At 40.5% G+C, this 22,073-nt stretch overlaps 1 protein-coding gene across 4 annotated transcripts in view; it reads right to left on the bottom strand.

Annotated features, from left to right (window-relative positions):
* The window catches only part of CPED1 (cadherin like and PC-esterase domain containing 1), a 280,292-nt gene that overhangs the window by 154,685 nt on the left and 103,534 nt on the right, over positions 1-22,073 (bottom strand). For all 4 annotated transcript variants that reach the window (XM_070423793.1, XM_070423794.1, XM_070423792.1 and 1 more), the window contains 4 exons: positions 3,480-3,622; positions 2,700-2,772; positions 1,402-1,569; positions 456-560 (listed from right to left, as the gene is read on the bottom strand). In XM_070423793.1, coding sequence (XP_070279894.1) covers positions 456-560; positions 1,402-1,569; positions 2,700-2,772; positions 3,480-3,622 — 489 coding nt within the window. The remainder of the gene's footprint in view (positions 1-455; positions 561-1,401; positions 1,570-2,699; positions 2,773-3,479; positions 3,623-22,073) is intronic.

The following is a 22,073-nucleotide window of genomic DNA, read 5'->3' as shown; positions in this document are numbered from 1 at the left end:
AGATTTTCTTTCTTACTTTAAATTTTCTTATTTTGGTGGTGAGCTATAACAAATTAGGACTTAGATAGTTTTCCTAAATATTATTATATTCAATAATATTTGATTTTACACAAGAGCATAAGCAGAAAAATTTCTGGTCACATGATAATATCCCAAAGCTAAAAATGAAACTTCTTTAGAAATTTGGATATTTTCTCCTTAAAACCTGTCAAATCCTGGCAGCTTTAACAATCTCATATTCTTTTAGCTTTAATAAGACATATTATTTATAAACTCTTCAAGAATATGGGCTCTTCTCATCTTCATATATCTCTGAACAGAAGAAAAGAGTTTACAAAGATTTCTGTTCCTTAAAGAAATATATTCACCTAAGTTAAAATCAAAAGCAAGCAGTTTATGGCTGATTTACTATAACCTCAGTAATCAAGATGAATCAAATGGCACTTTTGTTTTACCAGTTGGAATTGCCCCAAGCTCCCAAGTTCCTTTATGAAAGTCATAATTGAATTAATCTCCTCTAAAGATAGGCATCGATTCAGTTCCTTTTTGTAGTTTTCACCCTATAAAAAGGAGGGAAAAAACAACCCTTAAGCATTTGCTACGGCCCAGTTGCAGCCCACTTCACAAACCAATGAAATTCTGCACTCTGTAAATAAACAGCTGGGCTAATGAATGCTAACTAATACATAATAACTTCAACCCATGATAATGGTGTCTGCATGTAAGAGATCTTCATATTTGACAAAGAGAACCTGAATGAAATCGCTCTGTTAGTAAGGCTGGGGAGAGGAACCCAAGAGGCAGAAGGTGTGGGGCATTGTGGGAATGCAGAAAGAGACCCCTTTAGCCTCCAGGTACTAGAGAATGCAGCAGCAACATACAGAGAATGGTAACATACCTAGTAATCTTACAGATATTTCTGAGGCCCCAAGAACACTTCTATTTACATTCCATAAAAACTAATCAATGCACTATGAAGTATTATATCCTAATCATCGCTTTCTAATCTGTTAACCAGATGTGAATGTTTCAAAAAATTAATATTATAACTCAAGACCCTTGATGTCAACCTGGAACACTCACTGCTTTCTAGACTGACTCCAAAAAGTTATGGTACTCCTTTTATTCTATAACATATAATATGTATTTGTCATAATATCTGCAAGTGTTCCTTATGAATTAGGAACTACTTTTCTTCATTTCAGCTCATAACTTTATCATAATTAGCCACAAAAATAATATTGGTCCTCAGATGGAGAAAAATACTAAGAAGTGTAATATAACTGATACAAATTCATTTCAAATGAATTATCAAGTTGCTTAATTACACCATAAAGAAAATAGAATCTGTAAAGAATGACTTGGAAAAAAACATTTGTCAGTACAAAAATATGCACTTACCTTGGATACAGCTGATCTGTAGAGTCTCTGAAATATCTCAGAGAATATGGAAAGTGAAGATTCATTCGAGAAGAGAAAATTGAAAGTGTCTTTTAAAAGAAATTCTTCTGTGTTTTGGTCCTCAAAATCCATATTATCGTCATCTTGAAAATGTAAATTCCCATGCACCTGTGAGAAAGGAGAAGCACAACAAATATATTTCATTGACTTACTTTCACTGCAGTGTCACTTCTAAGACATGGTTCATTTCCTGTTGGATTGCAGATCAGAACTGACATCTAGTGGTCTTTTTGGAGGTCAACAGTTTCATAAAATGTAATATTCTTTCCTAGATACAATTCTTTGTAAGAAAATTAACTAATGGATTATAAAGTCACATTAGCTTAGCTTGAAACCATTGTTGAAGAACTTGTGTGCATGGAAGATAACATATAACATTTCCGAACAATACATTTCAAAGAGTGTAACAAACTATTAGATCTGTGTAAAATGTTGAATGACCATTATAATACATAAATTCATAGTTTTAAAATTTTATGGATAAGTCTTTGACCTATTCAACCAAATGTCATATATAATGTAATCATTCTCCCAATATAAAAGCTTGAAAATCAATCAATGCAGTATAAAATTGAATTCTGGTTGCACATAATTTTATTTAGTTCCTCTTCCCACTTTCCCACTCCACATCCCAAAATAAAGCTTTCTATAGATGAATTCAAACAATTCTTTTTTCACTAATGGCTATTTTAGATTAAAAATATCTTGGAGGAAATTATTTGAATGAGTTCATTTGATTTGAGAGGAATTATAAGAATAAGAATATATAAAATCTTCAATTTATACATATTTATACTAGCAAAATCATATATTCAAACATTTCTATGATCTTTTACATTAAAATACAGGCCAATTTTAAAGTAAATATGGAAAGAATGAGTTACCTTTTTCTTACAAACCCACGTGAATAAGCTTGGTAATCTGCTAGTTTCTATTGTCTAAATGTCTGCTTTTCTGCATTCCACATACTTAGCTTTATACCCTATTTCTTTCATAAGCAGTTTTTGAACCATAGAAAAATCCATGCATGTTCTGTAGGAATGCATAGTTGGAACTGGAACTCAAATCACGGGCCCTCCACATATTAGTTAATTCTCTGAGCCACCATAAACATAAGCAGTGACTTTAATAAAGTTGCTATTTATTGAGTCCTTATTATGAATGAAAATAACACACACACACACACACACCCCTTTCAGCAAAAAGTGGAAGCTCACACAGCCCTTTGGCACACTCACCTGGAGCACCTTAGGGGATGTGAAACTCCCATAACCAATGTCAAATGTTAAAAGTTGAAAACATAAGCTGCATCTGAAATAAAACCACAGGGAACAAATTATATTCTATCTGCTGCATTTAACCTATTACTTGGAATTACATTATGAACAGTTACTCTAGTTACATTTCAAGGTGTGTAATAATTAAAAAGAGCAGTTTTGGGATCATCTAAGATTGCATACAATTTAATTTTGGATTTGGAATCTGTTTTGTTTCTTACAGAAAATACGAATATATCTAAAGTATTCATAACACATTAAACTAAGCAATGAAGTTACGCTGTGAAAACCTAAATAGTCTCATTCACGTACAAAGCATGATAGCGCTTAATGGAGCCACCCCCTCTTCTGGCATACTAGCTTTAACATTTCCCTAGGAAAGAGGCATTAGATGATATTCAAGTTGACTGAGATATGGACAGAGGAGTTATTGAATTTTGTTCATAAAAGCCTGTAAGAAAAAATATATCTAGTCAATGGTAAGTATATGATAGAAATAGCTAAGCTTGGAAGGGGCTGCAGCTTCAAAAATCAGTTTAAGTAACGTTGCTTTACTTCTTGCCACCCACTATTTAGATCCAGATGAGTCTGCAACGTGCTCTGATGTTTAGGATCTATAAACAAGGAAACAGAACGTTTTCCAGGAAGCACCTACGTGCGATAACTAAGTTATATTTTCACTAACAATCAATTTGTAGCAGGTAGGGTTTTTCTTTTTTTAACATCAGACTTTGCTTTCACCTGTGGAAGGCCTTCGGTCCCAGAGGAGACATTTGGCTGAAAGCTTCGGCTGCCAGCAGGAGTTTGCTGATTGCTTCCTTCATGTTATCCAAAGCCTGGAGAGGCGAACTGGCCCTCAGGAATGTCTCAAAAAAGGTTTGCAGCTGTAACAAAGTAAATAGTTCATATGTTCAAACAGCATCTCAATTTGTCTCTCTATCATTTCCCAGGTGACCTATTTGAAAGATTCCTTTAGATTCTCTCTCTTTGTCACACTTAAAAACTCCTAATTAGGAAAGTTAGAAAATCTAAGATAGATATAGATATAGATATAGATATAGATATAGATATAGATAGATATATAGATATATAGATATATAGCATATATAATATACTTAAGGTATATTATATATAGAAAGAGTATATAATATTCTGCAGGTATATTATATAATGAATACAGGAGTAGGCAAAAGTAGGTTAAGAATAATAATAAATAGTACAATAATTAAATAATAATACAAAAATAAACTGTTTTATATACAAATGTAAACCTACTTTGCCACCCATTTATATCATACATATATAACTAGAGCCCCTTTGCACGAAGAGATTCGTGCAATAGGCCTTCCCTTCCCCTGGCTGCCACCTCCGGTTTTCCTCCAGCACCCGGGACCCAGGCTTTCGCTCCGGCCCGCAGCCTTCCATCTTTGCTCCGCTGCTTTGCGCCTACGTATGCAAATTAACCCACCATCTTTGTTGGGTTAATTTGCATACTCTCCTGATTGGCTGGTGAGCGCAGCAGAGGGACGGTCAATTTACATGTTTGTCTATTATTAGGTAAGATACCTATGAATCTCACATATTTTAAAAATAGAAGCCTTTTAAATGAACATGGGATGCCACTGCACCTTGTACTTTCAATTGCTTTAGGTCTAGATGTTTACTCCATTGTTTCTTCTTTCTGTGGCATCTCTCCATGGAGAGTGAAGTGAAACTGTACCAGGCTTCTGATCAGAACACCCAAGTTTAATTTCTCACTCTACCAGCCAGATGACCTCAGACTTGCAACTCAATTCTCCAAATTTTTGTGTCTTCTTTAAAATGGGTTAGCACCTACCAGCAGAGGGCTATGAAACCAAATTAGGAGAAAAGGTATTTGAAAGCCACGGGAAAGCATGAAATTCAAATCTAACTGTTTTGTTATTCACTTATCCCCATATATCAGAATAAAAACAAGTATGCCAACGTTGCTTCTTCACAGCATTTTGCTATGGGAGATCTATCCCACTATTAAAGAATCTAACAGAATCTTAGTGTTCTCCAACCATCCTATATAATAAAGAGGTATATGCTAATTAGACCAAACAGCAGAATGACCATCCAGACGACCTTCTGGACAACCTTCCAGATGAACTGGGGCTGCGAGGGCTGAGCCTCTTGCACAAATTTTGTACACCGAGCCGCTAGTTATAAAATAAGGCTCCACTGGGATGGAGAGGATAGGAGAGTATTGCAAAAGGAAATGACGCTCAGGTCTATGCCTTCTTAGAAATACTATAGTTGGCATCACAAATGGCTATTTTTACTTGCTTAACTATGAGAACAATTGCAACAGCAAAATTACTTCAAGAGGATGCTTAGCACCAGAGTTCAAGTCGAAAATTTTAAAAAGTCTAAAACAAATCTCATTAATTCATAGACTTTGGATAGACATACTCTTTTCAAAGACTAAAATATTTTTTTTACATCTGAAACAAATATTAAATAATATTGAATGCCAATTGTAATTGAAAAATATTTTCAATTTAAAAATATTTTTTGTATAAACATGAAGCAGGTATTCTATTCATATTTTGGAAGAACAGACAACATCTATTTGAACTGCTTACAACTGCAAAAGGAAAAACTTTTGTTGCTATGGTAATGAAGGACAGATATTGGCACAAATCACCTGAAGGAAATGATAAGTGTATCTTTAAAATATATAAGCAAAATTCCCCCAAGAAAAGCAAATACTGACTTCATAAACTTTTACCAGCAGACAAACAGAAACCTAATGAGATATATTCTTTAAGACCCTATGAACACATCATTAGCTTTGGCAAATGGGATGTTTTTCCATTTGGCTAAGAAAAATGAATGTAATAATTGAATGATCAAAGAAAACAAATTAATGCTAACACTGAAAATGTTAACACCCTTGAGTTAAAACAGAATAATATTATGCTTTTCCAAATAAAAGCAACTCATCATATTTCACTCACTTCACCATATCATGTAGAGTTATTGAACATATTATTGTATTTTCACATTTTAATGTTTCTTGAATATCATGAAGGTCAAGGTTAATAATTTAAGAAAGTTCAAAATGTTTGTGTAGCACATAAGACACATAAGATGAATTATCAGATTATATCCTCCATGGCAAAAAATAATAATCAAATGAATGTCTTGGGATTACATTTATTCTTTTACTGTGAAAATGATTATTTCTTAATTTCTGACTCTGAGTATTGAAAATGGGCTGCCAGTACATGAAGGCAGTGCCATTTAATCTAACTTTTGTTGAGAATTTCACTATGTGGAAATCATCATGCTCTGAGCTCTGGGGGACAAGTACAAAGCACAGAGGTAGCAGACTCAAGAGGCAGAAAAGTCCCAGAGGCAAAACTTTGGCTCTATGTCTGTCGTTATTCCATTGTGAAACTTTGTGGGATTCCATCATAGTGTTTACTTCATAAAGGCATTGCTAAGATTAAATGAGAGAACGTACATAAGTTACATCGCCACTGGCACATGTCAATAACTCACTACATTTTAGCTCCTTTTATTAATTAAAACAAGTCCACAGCCATTCAAAGGAAATTCAATTAAAGTGGTTGTCGAATTCAGATTCTCATAATGCAATGCATGATTTGGGAACGTCAAGATGCCTCTGGGAATTCAAACATTTGTGACACCAGCCAAGGAAGAATATCTACACTAATAAAAGAGAAACATGGTAATTGGCGTACGACCGCTACCCTTCCCATTGGCTAATCAGCGTATCCTTATGCAAATTAACTGTCAGCCAAGATGGCGGCCTGCAGCCAGGCAGCTGGAAGCTAACAGGAGGCTTGCTTGCTGTGGACTCCAACGTTCCCCGCCGGCCTCTGAGCTTCAGTTGGAAACATAGTAACATTTATAGAAGATAAACAAAACTCCAGAAACCTCCTGTCAGTCAGCCGGGATCTCAGAGCTGGAGTCGCAACATTGTTTCGAATACAGAAAACAAAGGCCAGAAACCTGCTTTCAGCCGAGCCTCAGAGAGAAAGCCGGCTCTCAGCTCCAGTGACAGCCATAGAAGCTAAATAAATGCCAGAATAAAAAAAGAAAAAGAAAAAAAGGAGAGGTTTGGAGCTCCAGTCGCCCGCCAGCCTGAAAACGGCCCTCAGCCCCTCACCCAGGCTGGCCAGGCACCCCAGTGGGGACCCCACTCTGAAGCAATAAGATGGCGGCTAATTTGCATACTGAAGGCAGGCGGCAGCAGGCAGGGCTGTCTGCGGTCTGAGACCCGGATCTGTGACCCTGCCGGGCGGGATCAGCTGAGCTGCGAGGCCTCCCGGCACCGGGATCAGCGTGACAAGGGGCAGCGCCCCAACCCCCTGATCGCCCTGCGGCTCTGTGTGTGACAGGGGGCAGCGCCCCAACCCCCTGATCAGCCCTGCGGCTCTGTGGGTGACAGGGGGCAGCGCCCAAACCCCCTGATTGGCCCTGCTCTGTGGGTGATAGAGGGCGGCGCCCCAACCCCCTGATTGCCCTGCGGCTCTGTGTGTGACAGTGGTGGCACCCCAACCCCCCCACGGGCCCTGCTCTATGTGAGACGGGGTAGAGCCATACCTCCCCATCGGCCCTGCCCTGAGTGTGACAGGGTGTGGCTCCTCAACTACCCCTCCCCCCCCATGGGCCCTGCTCTGTATGTGACAGGGGGCAGTGCCCCAGCTCCCCTATTGGCCCTACTCTGTGCGTGACAGGGGGGAGCTCCTCAACCTCCTGATTGGCCCTGCTCTGTATGTGACGGGGCAGCTCCCCAACCCCCTGATTGGCCCTGCTCTGTGTGCGACAGGGGGGAGCTCCCCAACCCCCTGATTGGCCCTGCTCTGTGCGTGACAGAGTACGGAGCCCCAACCCCCCTGATGGTCCCCGCTCTGTGCATGACAGGGGGCAGCGCCCCAACCCCCTGAGCGGCCCTGCTCTGTGCGTGGCAGGGGGTGGCGCCGCAACTTCCCTATCGACCCTGCCTTGAGTGTGACAGAGGGCGGTGCCCCAACCCCCCAATCGGCCCTACCCTGAGCGTGACTAGGGGTGGCATTGCAACCTCCCGATCCGCCCTGCTCTGTGCATGACAGGGGGCAGCGCCCCAACTCCCCAATCGGCCCTGCTCTGAGCCCCACCAGGGGCTGCACCTAGGGATTGGGCCTGCCCTCTGCCACCCAGGAGCAGGCCTAAGCCAGCAGGTCATTATCTCCTGAGGGGTCCCAGACTGCGAGAGGGCACAGGCAGGGCTGAGGGACCCCCTCTCCCCCGCAAGTGCACAAATTTTTGTGCACCGGGCCTCTAGTTTAATACATAAAAAGCCTTTCAATAGAAATGTTTAAAAAAGAGTATAGAGGCATGATGATTGCCCGGATCCCTCCTGTGGTATGCCGTCTAACAGAAATGAAAGAGCAAAACTGAAGGACCCAAATAACTGGCTTTTCTCCCGTCTTCCTGCTAAGAGAAGGACTAACACAAGCCAACGACCATGAATGCCGGGGACCAGGAAAGCCGGGGACCAGAACGTAGCTGCCTTTATAAACAGACGTCTGAAGAGAGAAAAGAGAAGTGGCGCTCAGAAAGCATGATTCAAAATGGAGTGACTTGTTTTATTTTTGTGGGTTTTTTTGTTCCCAATTTTTGTCTCTGTGTATATTTCCTTCTATCTCACTGCCTAGATTTCAATTCATTTGATTCAAAGAAAGTTCCAGTTGATTGACCGCTTCTATTGAATTTATTTAGTATAGTGGCAAGCAAACTACAGAAATGGAAGTAAACTCATGCTAGTGCTTAATAGATGTGTATTTTTTAAATAATCAGATTTCAGTAAGTCACCCAAAAGGGGCCCAATACTTCTATTCGTTTTTTTGTAATTAATCCACATAGCCTAAGTGGAAGACTCCTTTGAGTGTCTGGTTGTATTATATTTTATTACGCTAATTTGTATTTCCTTGGTCAAATTACTTGAGTTCTGTGCCTCTCAGTGTGCTCAGATGTAGAAAGAGAGAACCATGCTCAATGATCCCATCAGACAATGTAAAGTCCGAAATTATTTGTTATTAGTTGCACTCAAAACCGTAAGAATCTGAAAAACACATTTCGCCTGGGAGCTTCCTTAACCCAGGCACAAATGCCCAAAGGAGTACCTTCACCTTCCTTGTTAATTTAAAAACAATCAAGTCATGCGCTTGGGCAACAAAGAGACTTCTCCCTCTCTAGGTCAAGACTTTGAATCCATGTTTTTGAGTTACGCAAATACGAGAATTTAAGATCCCAAGGAAATCGGTGCCATAGCAGTGAGGTAAAAATGAACACAACAACAGCTTAAAACTTTTAACATGATATGAATCTATTTTATAAACTATAAACTGTCCTTCAATGTAAAAATGAACTACCAATTTAATGCAAAGTAAATTATATAGAAAATGACTTTGTAAGATCATGGTTGCCAAATCTGGCAGGTTAAGCATCAACATCTGTTTACACTTGTGTTATATTCAAGGTATAACACAGTAAGGTATTTATAATTTTTACATCTCTCCATTCAAGCAACTTACTAAAATACACATAAATGGATCAAAATTATCATTAAAATGAAAGGACAGGAGAAACTGAGATGTCGAAAATATTTGTATGAAAACTTCAGTTATGTCTTTGATATCTTAAAACAATTCTTGGTGCCCTTCTTTCTGCCTCATATTCCCAATCCATGTTTCACAGCCCCTCACATGCTAAATTCTGGGCTTTGCCTCATAACTTCCCTTCATCCTCCCACAAGGCCTTGGGCAAGTTGCTCTCAATGGCAACATGTGTTGTTCTGTGTTAAACTTGCTGAGTTTTTGTCTGCTTTTCAATAGATTATAAGATCTTTGAAGGCAGAAACTATATATTTTATCTTTGGGTGGTCAATACCTAATGCAGAGTCAGTATTGCATAAATACTGTTGAATAAATAAACCTAAGTTCAACATTACGGAAACTACAGAGACTTTGGAAAGAGAAATTGATGACTGGAGCTTCTGGATAACATAATTTTTCTCTTTCAGACAACATGTTTATGTCTTGTTTCCATTTCATGAGACAGGGAAGATATGCATTTTCCTGGTGTGTTGCAATAAAACCTTTGAAAAATAGAAGCTTACCGCTGTTTGAGGGGATTTTTGAGATAAGAAAATTTAACCTAAGAGTTAAAACAAAGAATGCAAGATTAACCAATATCAGAGTTCTTTTTAAGTCATACTCTTGACTAATTATAAAGCTACAAGAAAATACTGATATTTCAATATTTAGAACTTTGAGTAGTGTTTCATAGCACTGAGCCTTACCAATGTGTACTAGAATTTCTGTCAGTATTAACGTATAAAAGAGAAATTTTGATCTCAGAATAAGGAATATTGGTACTTAAAATCATTTTGCAACAACAAGCATATGAAAAGACTAGAGGCCCGGTGCATGAAATTCGTGCATGGGACAGGGCAGGGTGGGGGGGGGGGGGGGGTCCCTCAGCCCGGCCTGCACCCTCTTGCAATTTGGGACCTACAGGGATCAGGCCTCAACTGGTACCGCTGGCTCCTACCCACTCACCTGCCTGACTGCCTGCTTGCCTGATCACCCCTAACCACTCGCCTACCTGCTTGATTGCCCCTAACCACTCACCTGCCTGCTTGATCACCCCTAACCACTCACCTACTTGCCTGATCACCCCTAACCACCTCTGCCTCAGCCCCCGCCACCATGGCTTCATTCAGAAGGACATCTGGAATGATGTCCAGAAGGTCATTCGGCTGTCTGGTCTAATTATCATATTATGCTTTTATTATTATAGATGCTTGACATTACTAATCATTTGGGAAATGCAAACCAAAAAAGCTTGTGAAATCATTTGGTCTGGCCCTGCCAAGGCATTAGGGGTGAGTTATTTAAATGTTGTGACCGAACATAGCAGGCTAATCTTTAAGTTGGTAATTTTGTATGGCCTGCGAATGATGTCACAAATGTCCAAATGGCCCTTCCAGAAAAAAGGTTCCCCACCCCTGCTTTAGGGGGTCTTTCTGGATCCCCAGAGGCACACAACATGGCACCTTGCTTGAGGGTCATGGCTCAGGACATGTCTGGCCCAGAGGAAGGCACCTGCTGCATGCAGAGAGCTGTGGCGCCATAAGGTCCTCGTGAGCATTCTGGACTCTGGGAAGATGTCTCCTTGGTGTTTTAAAGGGTCAGGATTTATGGGGGGGGGGGAGGTGTAATATTTTAAAATAGAAGGAAAAGAGATTTGAGAAAGAGATAAAAATGACTAAATAGCAAACCTAAGTACTGATGCAAGTTTTCATTGAGTGCACCTGTGGTTATTTGGCTATAATTCTGGGTTGTATTTAATGACCTTAGCTAAGCTGATGCCGGGACCTGACAATGACCATTGCTTATGCATTGTTTTGTTTCTATTCATAGCAATGCTGAGGTTGAAGCTCATGATCCCCCTTTTACAGATGACGAGCCTGATGCTTCCAACACAAGTATGTGCCTAAGGTCCTGCAGCCAGGAGGGAACCAGGGAAGGTGTTGGCAGCAAAGCCAGCACTACTTCTGCCCTGGTGCCTTTGATTGCACTAGTTTAGGGATGTGGATGGACCCTGAAATACGGAAGAACGGATTATCTGTTTCTACTCTGATGAAACCGTCACAATTTTCAAGCATATCTAATATCAATTTAACAACTTGAGCATTTATGTAGCCCAATTACCTTTTGGAAAAACTAAAAATATTTTTTTTGTAACTTAAATTGCCTGGATCAAGAACAAAGTTTGTGTTAAATCAAATGATTTGAGAACATAAATATTATCATCATTTGTTTTAGCTCTTTTGAAAATTATCTTCCTTTAGAGTAAACCATGAAAAATTGCAATTACTTGGCTGAACCTAAATGTGGATAGTTTTTACTCATTTCCTGGAATTAGATCAAACTTCTAATACTTAAATAAGTTTTGTGCTTCCAGCGACATGAATAATTTTATTCATTTGCACTTATTAATAACCCTTTAGTGCATGGGACAATACCCAACCAACTGAGCTGCACTGGCCAGGGCAGCCAGCCATATTCCTCTATCTATCATCTATCTATCTATCTATCTAGCTAGCTAGCTAGCTAGCTAGCTAGCTATCCATCCATCCTCCATGCACCAAAGGGTTGCCAGTTAGATTCCTGGTCAGGGCACATACCCGGGTAGGGGGCACGCAGATGGCAACCAATTGATGTAAGTCTTTCATATTGATGTTTTTCTCTCTCTATCCCTCTCCCTTCTTCTCTAAAAATCAATAAAACGTTCTTTAAAAACATAACCCTAAACTTTAGAGCTTACAGTAAATGGGGGATGTCTGACTGCCAGCTTAAGCCTGCTCCCTGCAGGGAATGAACTTACTAGTAAGCTGTCAGTTGGACATCCTCCAAGGGCTCCTGGACTGTGAGAGTGTGCAGACCCGGCTGAGGGACCCGCCCCCCCCCCCCCCACCCTGGAGTGCACGAATTTCGTGCACCGGGCCTCTAATATATGTATAATCAGTTCTTTAACTCATCTACCATTCCACGTAAACTCCACAGAGGTCGGAATTTTGTCTTGTTTATTACTGTGTCACTGGAAACTAACACAATGACTAGCTTATGGGAAATGCCCAGTAAATGTGTGTGGAAGGACTGAAAACCTCATTTAACTCACTGGAAACTATTCCTATTTTACAGGCACAGAAAGTGGTTCCGAGAGGGTAAAAGGCTTGCCTGAGGTCATGCACCTGCTATGAGAACTTTCCCATGGACATCTATCCCAAGGGCCCCAAAGGTCACGCCTTGGGACTTTTCTTTTTAGTCTTCTAGATCCAGCAGTAATGGTTTCTCTCTCTCTCCTTTAGAGTAGAAGTGCAATCAATATTTGCTTATCACTCAGCCTGAAAGGGTGTCATCATTGCCCTGGTCGTTTTTAAATCCCACTTTTCACTTTAACAGTAACTCCTTGGAAGCATGAAAATGAAATATATTTCTTTAGCATAATGTTTTCCTTCTGTGATGTCTGAGTTTGATTTTACCTTCTGTGACTTGAATACATATTATTTATGTAGATGATTTGGGTAATCAAGCCCATGGGGAAATCTCATACTTTTCAAATGGAAATAAAATTTCCAGTGGAAATCATTTTGGTACAGCACTTCTTTAAACCTGGAGAGAAGGCTGTGTCTACTAGACACTAGACATAGAAAAGCTGATTTAAAGGGGGAGCCACATAATATTTGGGTATATGCAGGGCTGGGCAAAAGTAAGTTTGCAGTTGTGAGTCCCTGAAACACAGAGTTTAATCCTGCTATTATTCATTAATTATTGTATTATTTTTTTTAAAAAATATTTTTTTAATTGATTTCAGAGAGGAAGGGAGAGGGAGAGAGAGAGAGAAACATCAATGATGAGAATGAATCATTGATTGGCTGCCTCCTGCACGCCACCTACTGGGGATCGAGCCCACAACCCAGGCATGTGCCCTTGACTAGACTTGAACCCCGGGCCTTTTAGTAGACAGGCTGACGCTCTATCCACAGAGCCAAACCAGCTAGGGCAAATATTGTATTATTTTCCATATGGAAACTGCAAACCCACTCTTCCCCACCCCTGTATAAATGCAGGGAGACCTGGATTTCTTCTCTTGTTTGCATTCCCTTTCTCTGAATGTTAAAGACCTGCTTCATAGAGCTTTGAAAAACTGGCTTCATAAGTCTGGCAGTGGAGGTGAGAGGACAAGCTGTTATGAGACAAAGCGGGTGGAGTGGTGGGTGTGGGGGTGCTCCACATCAGTAAGCGAGGGAGTCAGAGAATGACCGCCTCATAGGGATGGCATTATGCCCCACAGAGAGAGAATTAACCAAAGCAATGAAACCTGCCCGTATATTACAGTAGGTATAGAACGCAACAATAATGAGAAACAATCCATCTTTGTCTACCTCAGTAGCACTCAGAGAAATGAAAGACAGATTTTCAGTTCCACATCACAATATTAGGCCACTTCCATCATTCAAAGGAATTCGAGTTTAATAGCCACTTTGAGGTTCCGGTTGAAATCAAATAGAAGTACACTCAAAAGATGACGGATAAAAGCAATGCATTTAAAGATGCTAAGTCTAAAATAGTGCTAGTTCACATTAATTAAAGAAACCTAATGTATCACAAAATTGTTTTAAATGGAAAAACAATGTCCAATGACTGACAAATGCTGAAAACATTTCGAATAATTTTGTGGCCTATGCCATTTAAATTGCACTGAATATTTACCACCATTCAGAGCTTCTACTTAGCAATATAACCTTTCTACCACAAACGCAGATAATCAGGAACCATTTACAAAATAAATATGTATAATCCAATGAAAGAAAACGTTCAAAGCTCTGTTTAAGCATTTTTGCCTGTTTTCCTTTCACTGCTGGATAGTTCAGGCTATTGGTGCAATATCTAAAAAGACCACTTGGGGGCAATACAGCATTTTTATTTTGCTTTACCTCATAGCTATGTAGGTTTCCTGGGTGACAAAAAAAATTGCTGTTTCTTTCAAATCTGAAAACACCTTTTACCATATGGGAGGGAAAAGCCTGTATTTCATTTTAAACTTGCAATGCATAAATCACTTAAGACAAATGCAAGTCAGATTTTCTCCTGAAAGGAGCAGAAGTCTGTCTTCTTTAAGCAGACAAATCAATTTTATCTAGTTGGCACATTTGGGGATATCTTATACTTAGAATCTTTGTCACAGCCTTCGAATAGATCTCAAAGAATAAAGAAGAACTGTTTAAAATGACAAATATAAACTTTAAAACGAACTGGTGGAAAATTGATTTGTTTCTATAGCTGAAGAAAAATACGTAAATATCATTTGTCTTCTCCACTGGGTACATATATTTTTAATAAACTTAAACATTAAAGTAATGAATTTTTTGAGACATTCCTGCCATGGTCTTCACTGTTACTACTTTGCATTCACATACCACTTTGTAATGGGGTTGTTTTTATTACTAATTATTCTTGTCAGCAATTTGATGAGTGGAGTCTCTATTCCAAGCCATCTCCACCCCAGTCCCCACCCCCTCTGCTGAGTACCAGGTATTGGGTCAGGCGCTGAAGGTTTGCTTCCCTTTTGAATAAAAAAAATAAACATAATCTCTTCATTCAAGGATTTTAAACATATTTAGGCAAATACATCTTTCTTCTTTTTTGTTCTCCAGATTCTTTGCTGACTTTATCTGATATATTTCTCCCCACATATTCTCCTGACCTCAGAAGATATTGTCCATTACTAGTGATGGAGAATTCTGGTGAGCCCTGTTGTAGAAGCCCAGGAATCGAGATTCATAAAATTAAATTCAGTAACTCTCTAGGTGCCTGCACAGGGGTGGAGAAATTCAGGACGTTTGCAGGGAGTCTTTGCCTTGATTCATGGTTCCATTAGCCAATGCTCCATCTTAACGATTCTTTATTGTATGGAGAGTAGGGAAGGAAGGGATTATAGCTGCTCTCTCCTTGAACATCATTCTGGTTTAGCAAGTTCATCTATTGAACATCTTTCTTTCTTAGCAAGTTCACCTATTAAAGAAATAACGAGACACTCAAAAATTAAGATGGTGCTGCTCTCTGAGAACATTTAAGGCACTTCAAACATTACTTATTTACCTTTTTTCCATGTCATGTTTTACTCTCAACACTTGTATATTTTATGAACTTGTGTTGACGTGTAATGGAAGTCAGAGTGACACTCCTGTGCCGGACAATGGCAGAGAGAGGAAAAGCTGGCATAGACTAATTTATAAGAGTTTCTGTGACGTCCACAGGCCATGGACTTCTAGGCTCCCATTTGGGAAAGAAACACTTGCTCTTGCCAAGTCCTCAACTGCACCCCTTCCTCATCCCACACAGGTATCCATCCCCTAGATCAGCGGTTCTCAACCTGTGGGTCATGACCCCTTTGGCGGTCGACTGACCCTTTCACAGGGGTTGCCTAAGACCATCATGCATATCAGATATTTACATTACGATTCATAACAGTAGCAACATTACAGTTATGAAGTAGCAACAAAAAATAATTTTATGGTTGGGTCACAACATGAGGAACTGTATTTAAAGGGCCAGAAGGTTGAGAACCACTGCCCTAGATGAATCCATGGGGAAGGGAGCTTTGAATAAGACAAGTGAAGGGGGGAGCAAAGGACTAGAGAAATACACATCCTAACATCCAAGATACCACTGAGGAATTCCCTTTCCCATCTTTAGAACGTTCTGAAGGAATTCACTTACCTCTCTGATTTTACACTTTCTGAAATCCTTGAAAATTAGCTAACTTCTATTTTTCTGGATATCTACACTAATAAAAGAGAAACATGGTAATTAGCGGATGACCACTACCCTTCCCATTGGCTAATCAGCATATCCTTATGCAAATTAACTGTCAGCCAAGATGGCGGCTGGCAGTCATGCACTGAAGTGAGCAGGGAGGCTTACTTACTTCAGTGACGGCGAACTCCAAAGTTCCCCGCCTGCCGCTGCCGGCCTCTCAGCTGCAACTCTAAGCAACTATGTACTACGTTGCAAATAAGAAGCTAAACAAAACCCCAGAAACCAGCGGGACTGAAAGCCAGCCGGACCACAACATTATATCGATGTTTTCAGCAGCGAGGCCTCAGAGCTAAAGCTGGCCCAGAATAAAAAAAAAGAAAAGAAAAGAAAACAAGGAGCGGTTGGGAGCTTCAGTCACTCGCTTCCGGAAAACAGCCCTCAGCCCCTCACCCAGACTGGCCAGGCACCCCAGTGGGGACCTCCACCCTGATCCAGGACACCCTTCAGGGCAAACCAGCCGGCCCCCACCCATGCACCAGGCCTCTATTCTATATAGTAAAAGGGTAATATGCCTCCCAGCACCGGGATCAGCGTGACAGGGGACAGCGCCCAAACCCCCTGATCGCCCTGCGGCTCAGTGTGTGACAGGGGGCAGGGCCACAACCTCCCTATCCGCCCTGCTCTGTTCGTGACAGGGGAAGGCGCCCCAACCCCCTGATCAGCCCTGCTCTGTGCCTGATAGGGGGGAGCTCCCCAATCCCCTGATTGCCCTGCAGCTCTGTGTTTGACAGGGTGCAGCACACCAACCCGCTGATCGGCCCTGCTCTGTGTGTGACAGGGTGCAGTGTCCCAACTCCCACCCCCCCATGGGCCCTGCTCTGTGTGTGACAAGGTAGAGCCATAACCTCTCCATCAGCCCTGCCCAAGTGTGACAGTGGCGGCGCCCCAACCCCCTGATCGGCCCTGCTCTGTGGGTGATAGAGGGTGGCGCCCCTACTCCCCTATCAGCCCTACTCTGTGAGTGACAGAGGGCAGCGCCCCAACCCCCTGATCGGCCCTGCTCTGTGTGTGACAGGGTACGGAGCCCCAACCCCCTGATGGGCCCTGCTCTGTGCATGACAGGGGGCAGCGCCCAACCCCCTGATTGGCCCTGCTCTGTGCGTGACAGGGTACAGAGCCCCAAACCCCTGATTGGCCCTGCTCTGTGCATGACAGGGGGTGGCGCCGCAACCTCCCCATCAACCCTGCCTTGAGTGTGACAGGGGGCGGTGCCCCAACCCCCAATCGGCCCCACCCTGAGCGTGACTGAGGTTGGCATCGCAACCTCCCAATCCACTCTGCTCTGTGTATGACAGGGGGCGGTGCCCCAACTCCCCAATCGGCCCTGCTCTGTGCCCGACCAGGGTCTGCACCTAGGGATTGGGCCTGCCCTCTGCCACCAAGGAGCAGGCCTAAGCCAGCAGGTCGTTATCTCCTGAGGGGTCCCAGACTGCGAGAGGGCACAGGCCGGGCTGGGGGACCCCTCTCCCCACCCGAGTGCACAAATTTTTGTGCACCGGGCCTCTAGTGTAATTAATAATTGTCCATCACTTTTCTAGTACTAAAGGAAATAATAATCAGCAAATATATTCATTAGAGTTGTTTTACCTTATGTTGTCACTGTAACACATTATATATATAATGCATACATTTCAGTTCATTATATTTTCATATATTTATCAGATTGCTACATTAATTCAGAAGAGATATGTTTGAATTTACATGTAACATCTCTTGTTAACCTACTCTTAAATAACATTTTTCCAAGATGAAAGTTTTCAGTATGTTACAATTAATAAGGGAACTTTAATAAAAATGATCATGATGGACAGGATGCACTGGGTGTCATTTTGTGGGTGTCAGCAATGTTCCAGGCACTCTCTGAGGCTCTGGGGATTTAAATATGTTGCCTATTGTTCTGAAAATTAGGATCATGTGTTTAAATGATCATTTTGATCAAATAAACATGACCACAGTTAATGAATAATTTTCTTCTTATTTAGGATACGAATTGAGGTTCAGTATTAAGAAACTGATAAATGCACAAAATTACCTGACAAACCTTTTATGGAGCAAAGTTGGGAATGAATAAAATGAATGAACACATAAATAAAATTTTTCAAAACAAGAGACAAAGATGCTATCAACAGTATAAAATTATTTTGCATAAATGTTATATACTGTAAAATCATATGCATTTGCAAAACAATTATTCTTTTTATAGGCCAAATAGATATCTGAAATAATATTTAAAGCCAATGTGGGCCGATGAGATAAGAGTTATCTTGCAGTTATTATTTTGATTTTTACTCTAAGTCAGGTTTAGTCACATGCTTATTTATTTAATTTTATGCCGATTATAATTTCTACGTATATAGAATCATGCTTTAAAATGAACACCCTGATGCAATTTTTAAATTTATTCCAAGCAAAAGTAGATTAAGTCACACATCAACTCATTTTACAAACGCCCAGGTGCAAGCTTCTCTTCCCATTCTTTCTGCGTCTGATATAAATCTCCCCGGCCTGCAGAAGGGCCAGATGCTCAGGGAGAAAGGCTTTTACAAGGTCTGCTCCGCAGCCTGTAGTTTTAGATGTAAAATGAAGATGGAGAGAAGAATGCGTCCTAAAGTTGAAAAACATACTGTAACTTTATACTTGCTTCCAAAGCCATCACTCACGTTTACCCTGGGAATATATGAGCGATCTCACCCGACATTATGAAAGGCACTGCAGGAATACTGACGACAAGCGAGGCTAACTTCATCCCTGCAACATGTCATGTTCCAAAAACCCAGAAAGAGACATACGCGTTCTTTACAAAGGGTCCTTGTAAATAACGTCCCCTGCTGTGCCAAGGGCCTCTCTCTCCTCTGTGCACATTGGCTGATCGCATGGATGTGAGAGAAACTCCAGGCCCTGGATGTGGAAGAATGGTCCCCCCGAGGCCGAGGCAGTGGGGGAAGACAGCTGGTGACGTAGAGCCCCCGGCTGAGCAGGAGCTTGCTTTAACTTGGGTTTCCAATGGAGATGAAGCTCTCAGATACCACCCATGTCTCATGTTTTCCCTGCCTGTCAAAGTGGCCGTGCCAAGACGTTCCTGTTATGACATCTGTCTAACGCGTTTACTGAAAAGACGCTGGAAGATCATTTTTGAAATACAGGGGCTGAGTTAGACAGGGATTAAATAGACTTGGGCAAGTTCTTCACACATGTAAAATTTGTTAAATGATCCTCAATTGAATTCAATCCAAGACACATTTATTCAGCACGGATTGCATTCAAGGACTCATCTTCATAAAACTTTTGAATCCTGAATATCAACAAATGAACATCTTTCAATGTGGGATAGTTGATCAAACGATGAATTCATTTATGTTTCAACAAGATAAAATAAGGCTTTTCACAGATCTTCCTGTCACAAATCACCAATCACTCCAGCAATAGATTTTCATCAGAGCAGTCAGCTATGATCACAGGTATGACCACAGGTATAAAGAATCTTCAGATGTCAAACACTAGTTGCACATATGAGAGTTTCCTCTCTCCTGGATAACTTCACAATGGATGAAGGGATGACTTGTGACTTTTTACTCTAAGAACCAAATTTTAATTTATGACATTTCTTGCAGTTAATCTATGAGATCTGTGTATAAGGACAGCCATGGATGCATTTGACCAAGAGTTATATATAGTTAGAATGGTTATGAAAGAGTTGTAAATTCATAGATACTAGTACAACTGGAGTATTTTCTAATTGAATTGAGAACTTCATGGAAGAAAATTTTTTGAGTACAATATCTAAAAACTTTGGCTCAAATGAAATACTAAGCAAATGTTTCATTTGCTATTCATTTTCTTTACTTTTTCCAATCTTCCTCCTCCCTTTAAATTTGAAATCCTTTGGGAACAGCTAACACTTAAATTTTAAATTATTTTATTGTATAGAAGGGTATTTTATAAAAATTTAGTTTATAAATATAGTTTACACATTTCTGCTGTCCATTATTTCTCAAATTTGCTTTTCTTTATATTTTCAATTCTCTCCAAAGCTTTAGCAGATAAAATATCTAGAAGCAGACCTAATTGGAAATAAGTGAGCTCATAGTTATATCTGTTATTCCTGTCATACCTCTGTTAGCTGCCAGAATAGTCTATAAATGGCCACAGATAACCAGTTTAGTGGGCTTGCCTCACTACATAGTACATAAATCACCACTGATTTAACTAAGTAATTTTGCCTTTGAATTCAGGACTCAGTACCCTCGCATATACATACATACACTTTATGTCCTGTGGAATTTACAAGAGCAGTGTTTAATAACACTTGAATGTCACATGATTAGTCTTTAAAGTGGGTTTTGGTCCTGTCTTCCACATTAGCATTGAGGACCATTTCTGTGTATTTTTTCCACATTTAAAAATATCAAGAGGGAGCAATGTTGTGGGACACAGTACTGACTTAACAGATAAGCATAATCTATTTGTTTTAGCTGAATCAATACGTACTTCAGTTGAAGAATAATAAATATCCCCTTGTTTTCTGAAATCTATCTGTAGCATTACGTATAACTTTGATCTCATAAGGAAGAATCACTCTTTGGCACATTAACCCAGAAAGCCGCACTACCTTCCTTTGAGAGCAGGTAACAGTGTTGCCCAGAGGAATTAAGCAAGATCTTGAAAAGACAAATCCCAAAGAAGGGGGTGGAAATGAAGAGAACCGCGTGCTTGCTGTACTACAGCTACAGGTTGCGTCTGTCCCACAGGCACAACAAGAGACGAATAAAAACTAAATAGTGAATAGAGTATGAAAATATAAAGAAATCAACAACATAAACTGATGAACAAAAAATAGATCCAGAGACATAAAAACATTGAACAGACCATCAAACCTCAGAGGGAAGGCAGGGGAAGATGAGGGGCAGGGTGGAAGGGTGGTATAAGAGATCAACCAAAGAACTTGTATGCATATAAGTATAACCAATGGACACAGACAATAGGGGGGTGAAGGCCTGGAATGGGGCAGGGGCGGGCTGGGAGAGGACAATGAGAGATAAAGGGGACATATGTAATACTTTCAACAATAAGAATTTTTAAAAAATTAAGTACAAATTAGCAGGTACAGAATAGTCATTGGGATGTAAAGTACAGCATAGGAAATATAGTCAATAATCCTATCTAATAATAGACAAACAGGTAATTGACCGTACCTTCACTACACCTCCCATTGGCTAATCAGCATGATATGCAAATTAACCGCCAACAAAGATGGCGGTTAATTTGCATACGTAGGCTCCAAGCGGTGGAAGAAAGACTGAAGGCGAGCCGGAGCAGCAAAGACGGAAGACGGAAGTCAGCTCCGGCCAGAGCGAAGGCCTGGGTCCCGGGTGCCGGAGGAAAACTGGTGCCCGCAGCCAGGAGAAGGGAAGGCCTATTGCACGAATCTCTTCATGCAACAGGCCTCTAGTATTATAATAACTATGTATGGTGTTAGATGGCACTAGATTTATCGAGATGATCACTTTGTAAGCTATATAAATGTCCAATCATTGGGTTGTACACCTGAAACTATACTGTACCTCAACTCTAATTGAAAAATTAAAAATATTATTCAAAAAAAAGAAGAAAATATAAAGAAATCAAATCACAGAGAGTTTTCTTTTCTTTTGATTTACCCCAGGAAATCCATAAAAACTATCACAAAAAATGCATATCATTTCAGCCAGTGCATTGCTACTGTGGTTGGGGAAGTAGGTGTTTACATAAAAAAGTAAGAAAAAACTTAAACTACTTGGAGTACCTAGAACCTTCAGGGTTTTTATCAAGATGGTGACCGAGCATAGGTGAAATGAGCTAGGAGCATGAATTCAACAAAAGGACAAATCATAGAAACCTGAGCAAAAGGGCATCTGCGAGCTGCTTTGAG

This window comes from Myotis yumanensis, unplaced genomic scaffold, assembly GCF_028538775.1.
Source record: "Myotis yumanensis isolate MYYU_CA2020_CCGP unplaced genomic scaffold, mMyoYum1.0.hap1 SCAF_9, whole genome shotgun sequence".
NCBI lineage: Eukaryota > Metazoa > Chordata > Mammalia > Chiroptera > Vespertilionidae > Myotis > Myotis yumanensis.
Note: the sequence above shows the minus strand (reverse complement) of the source record. Positions and strands in the feature narration are given on the sequence as shown.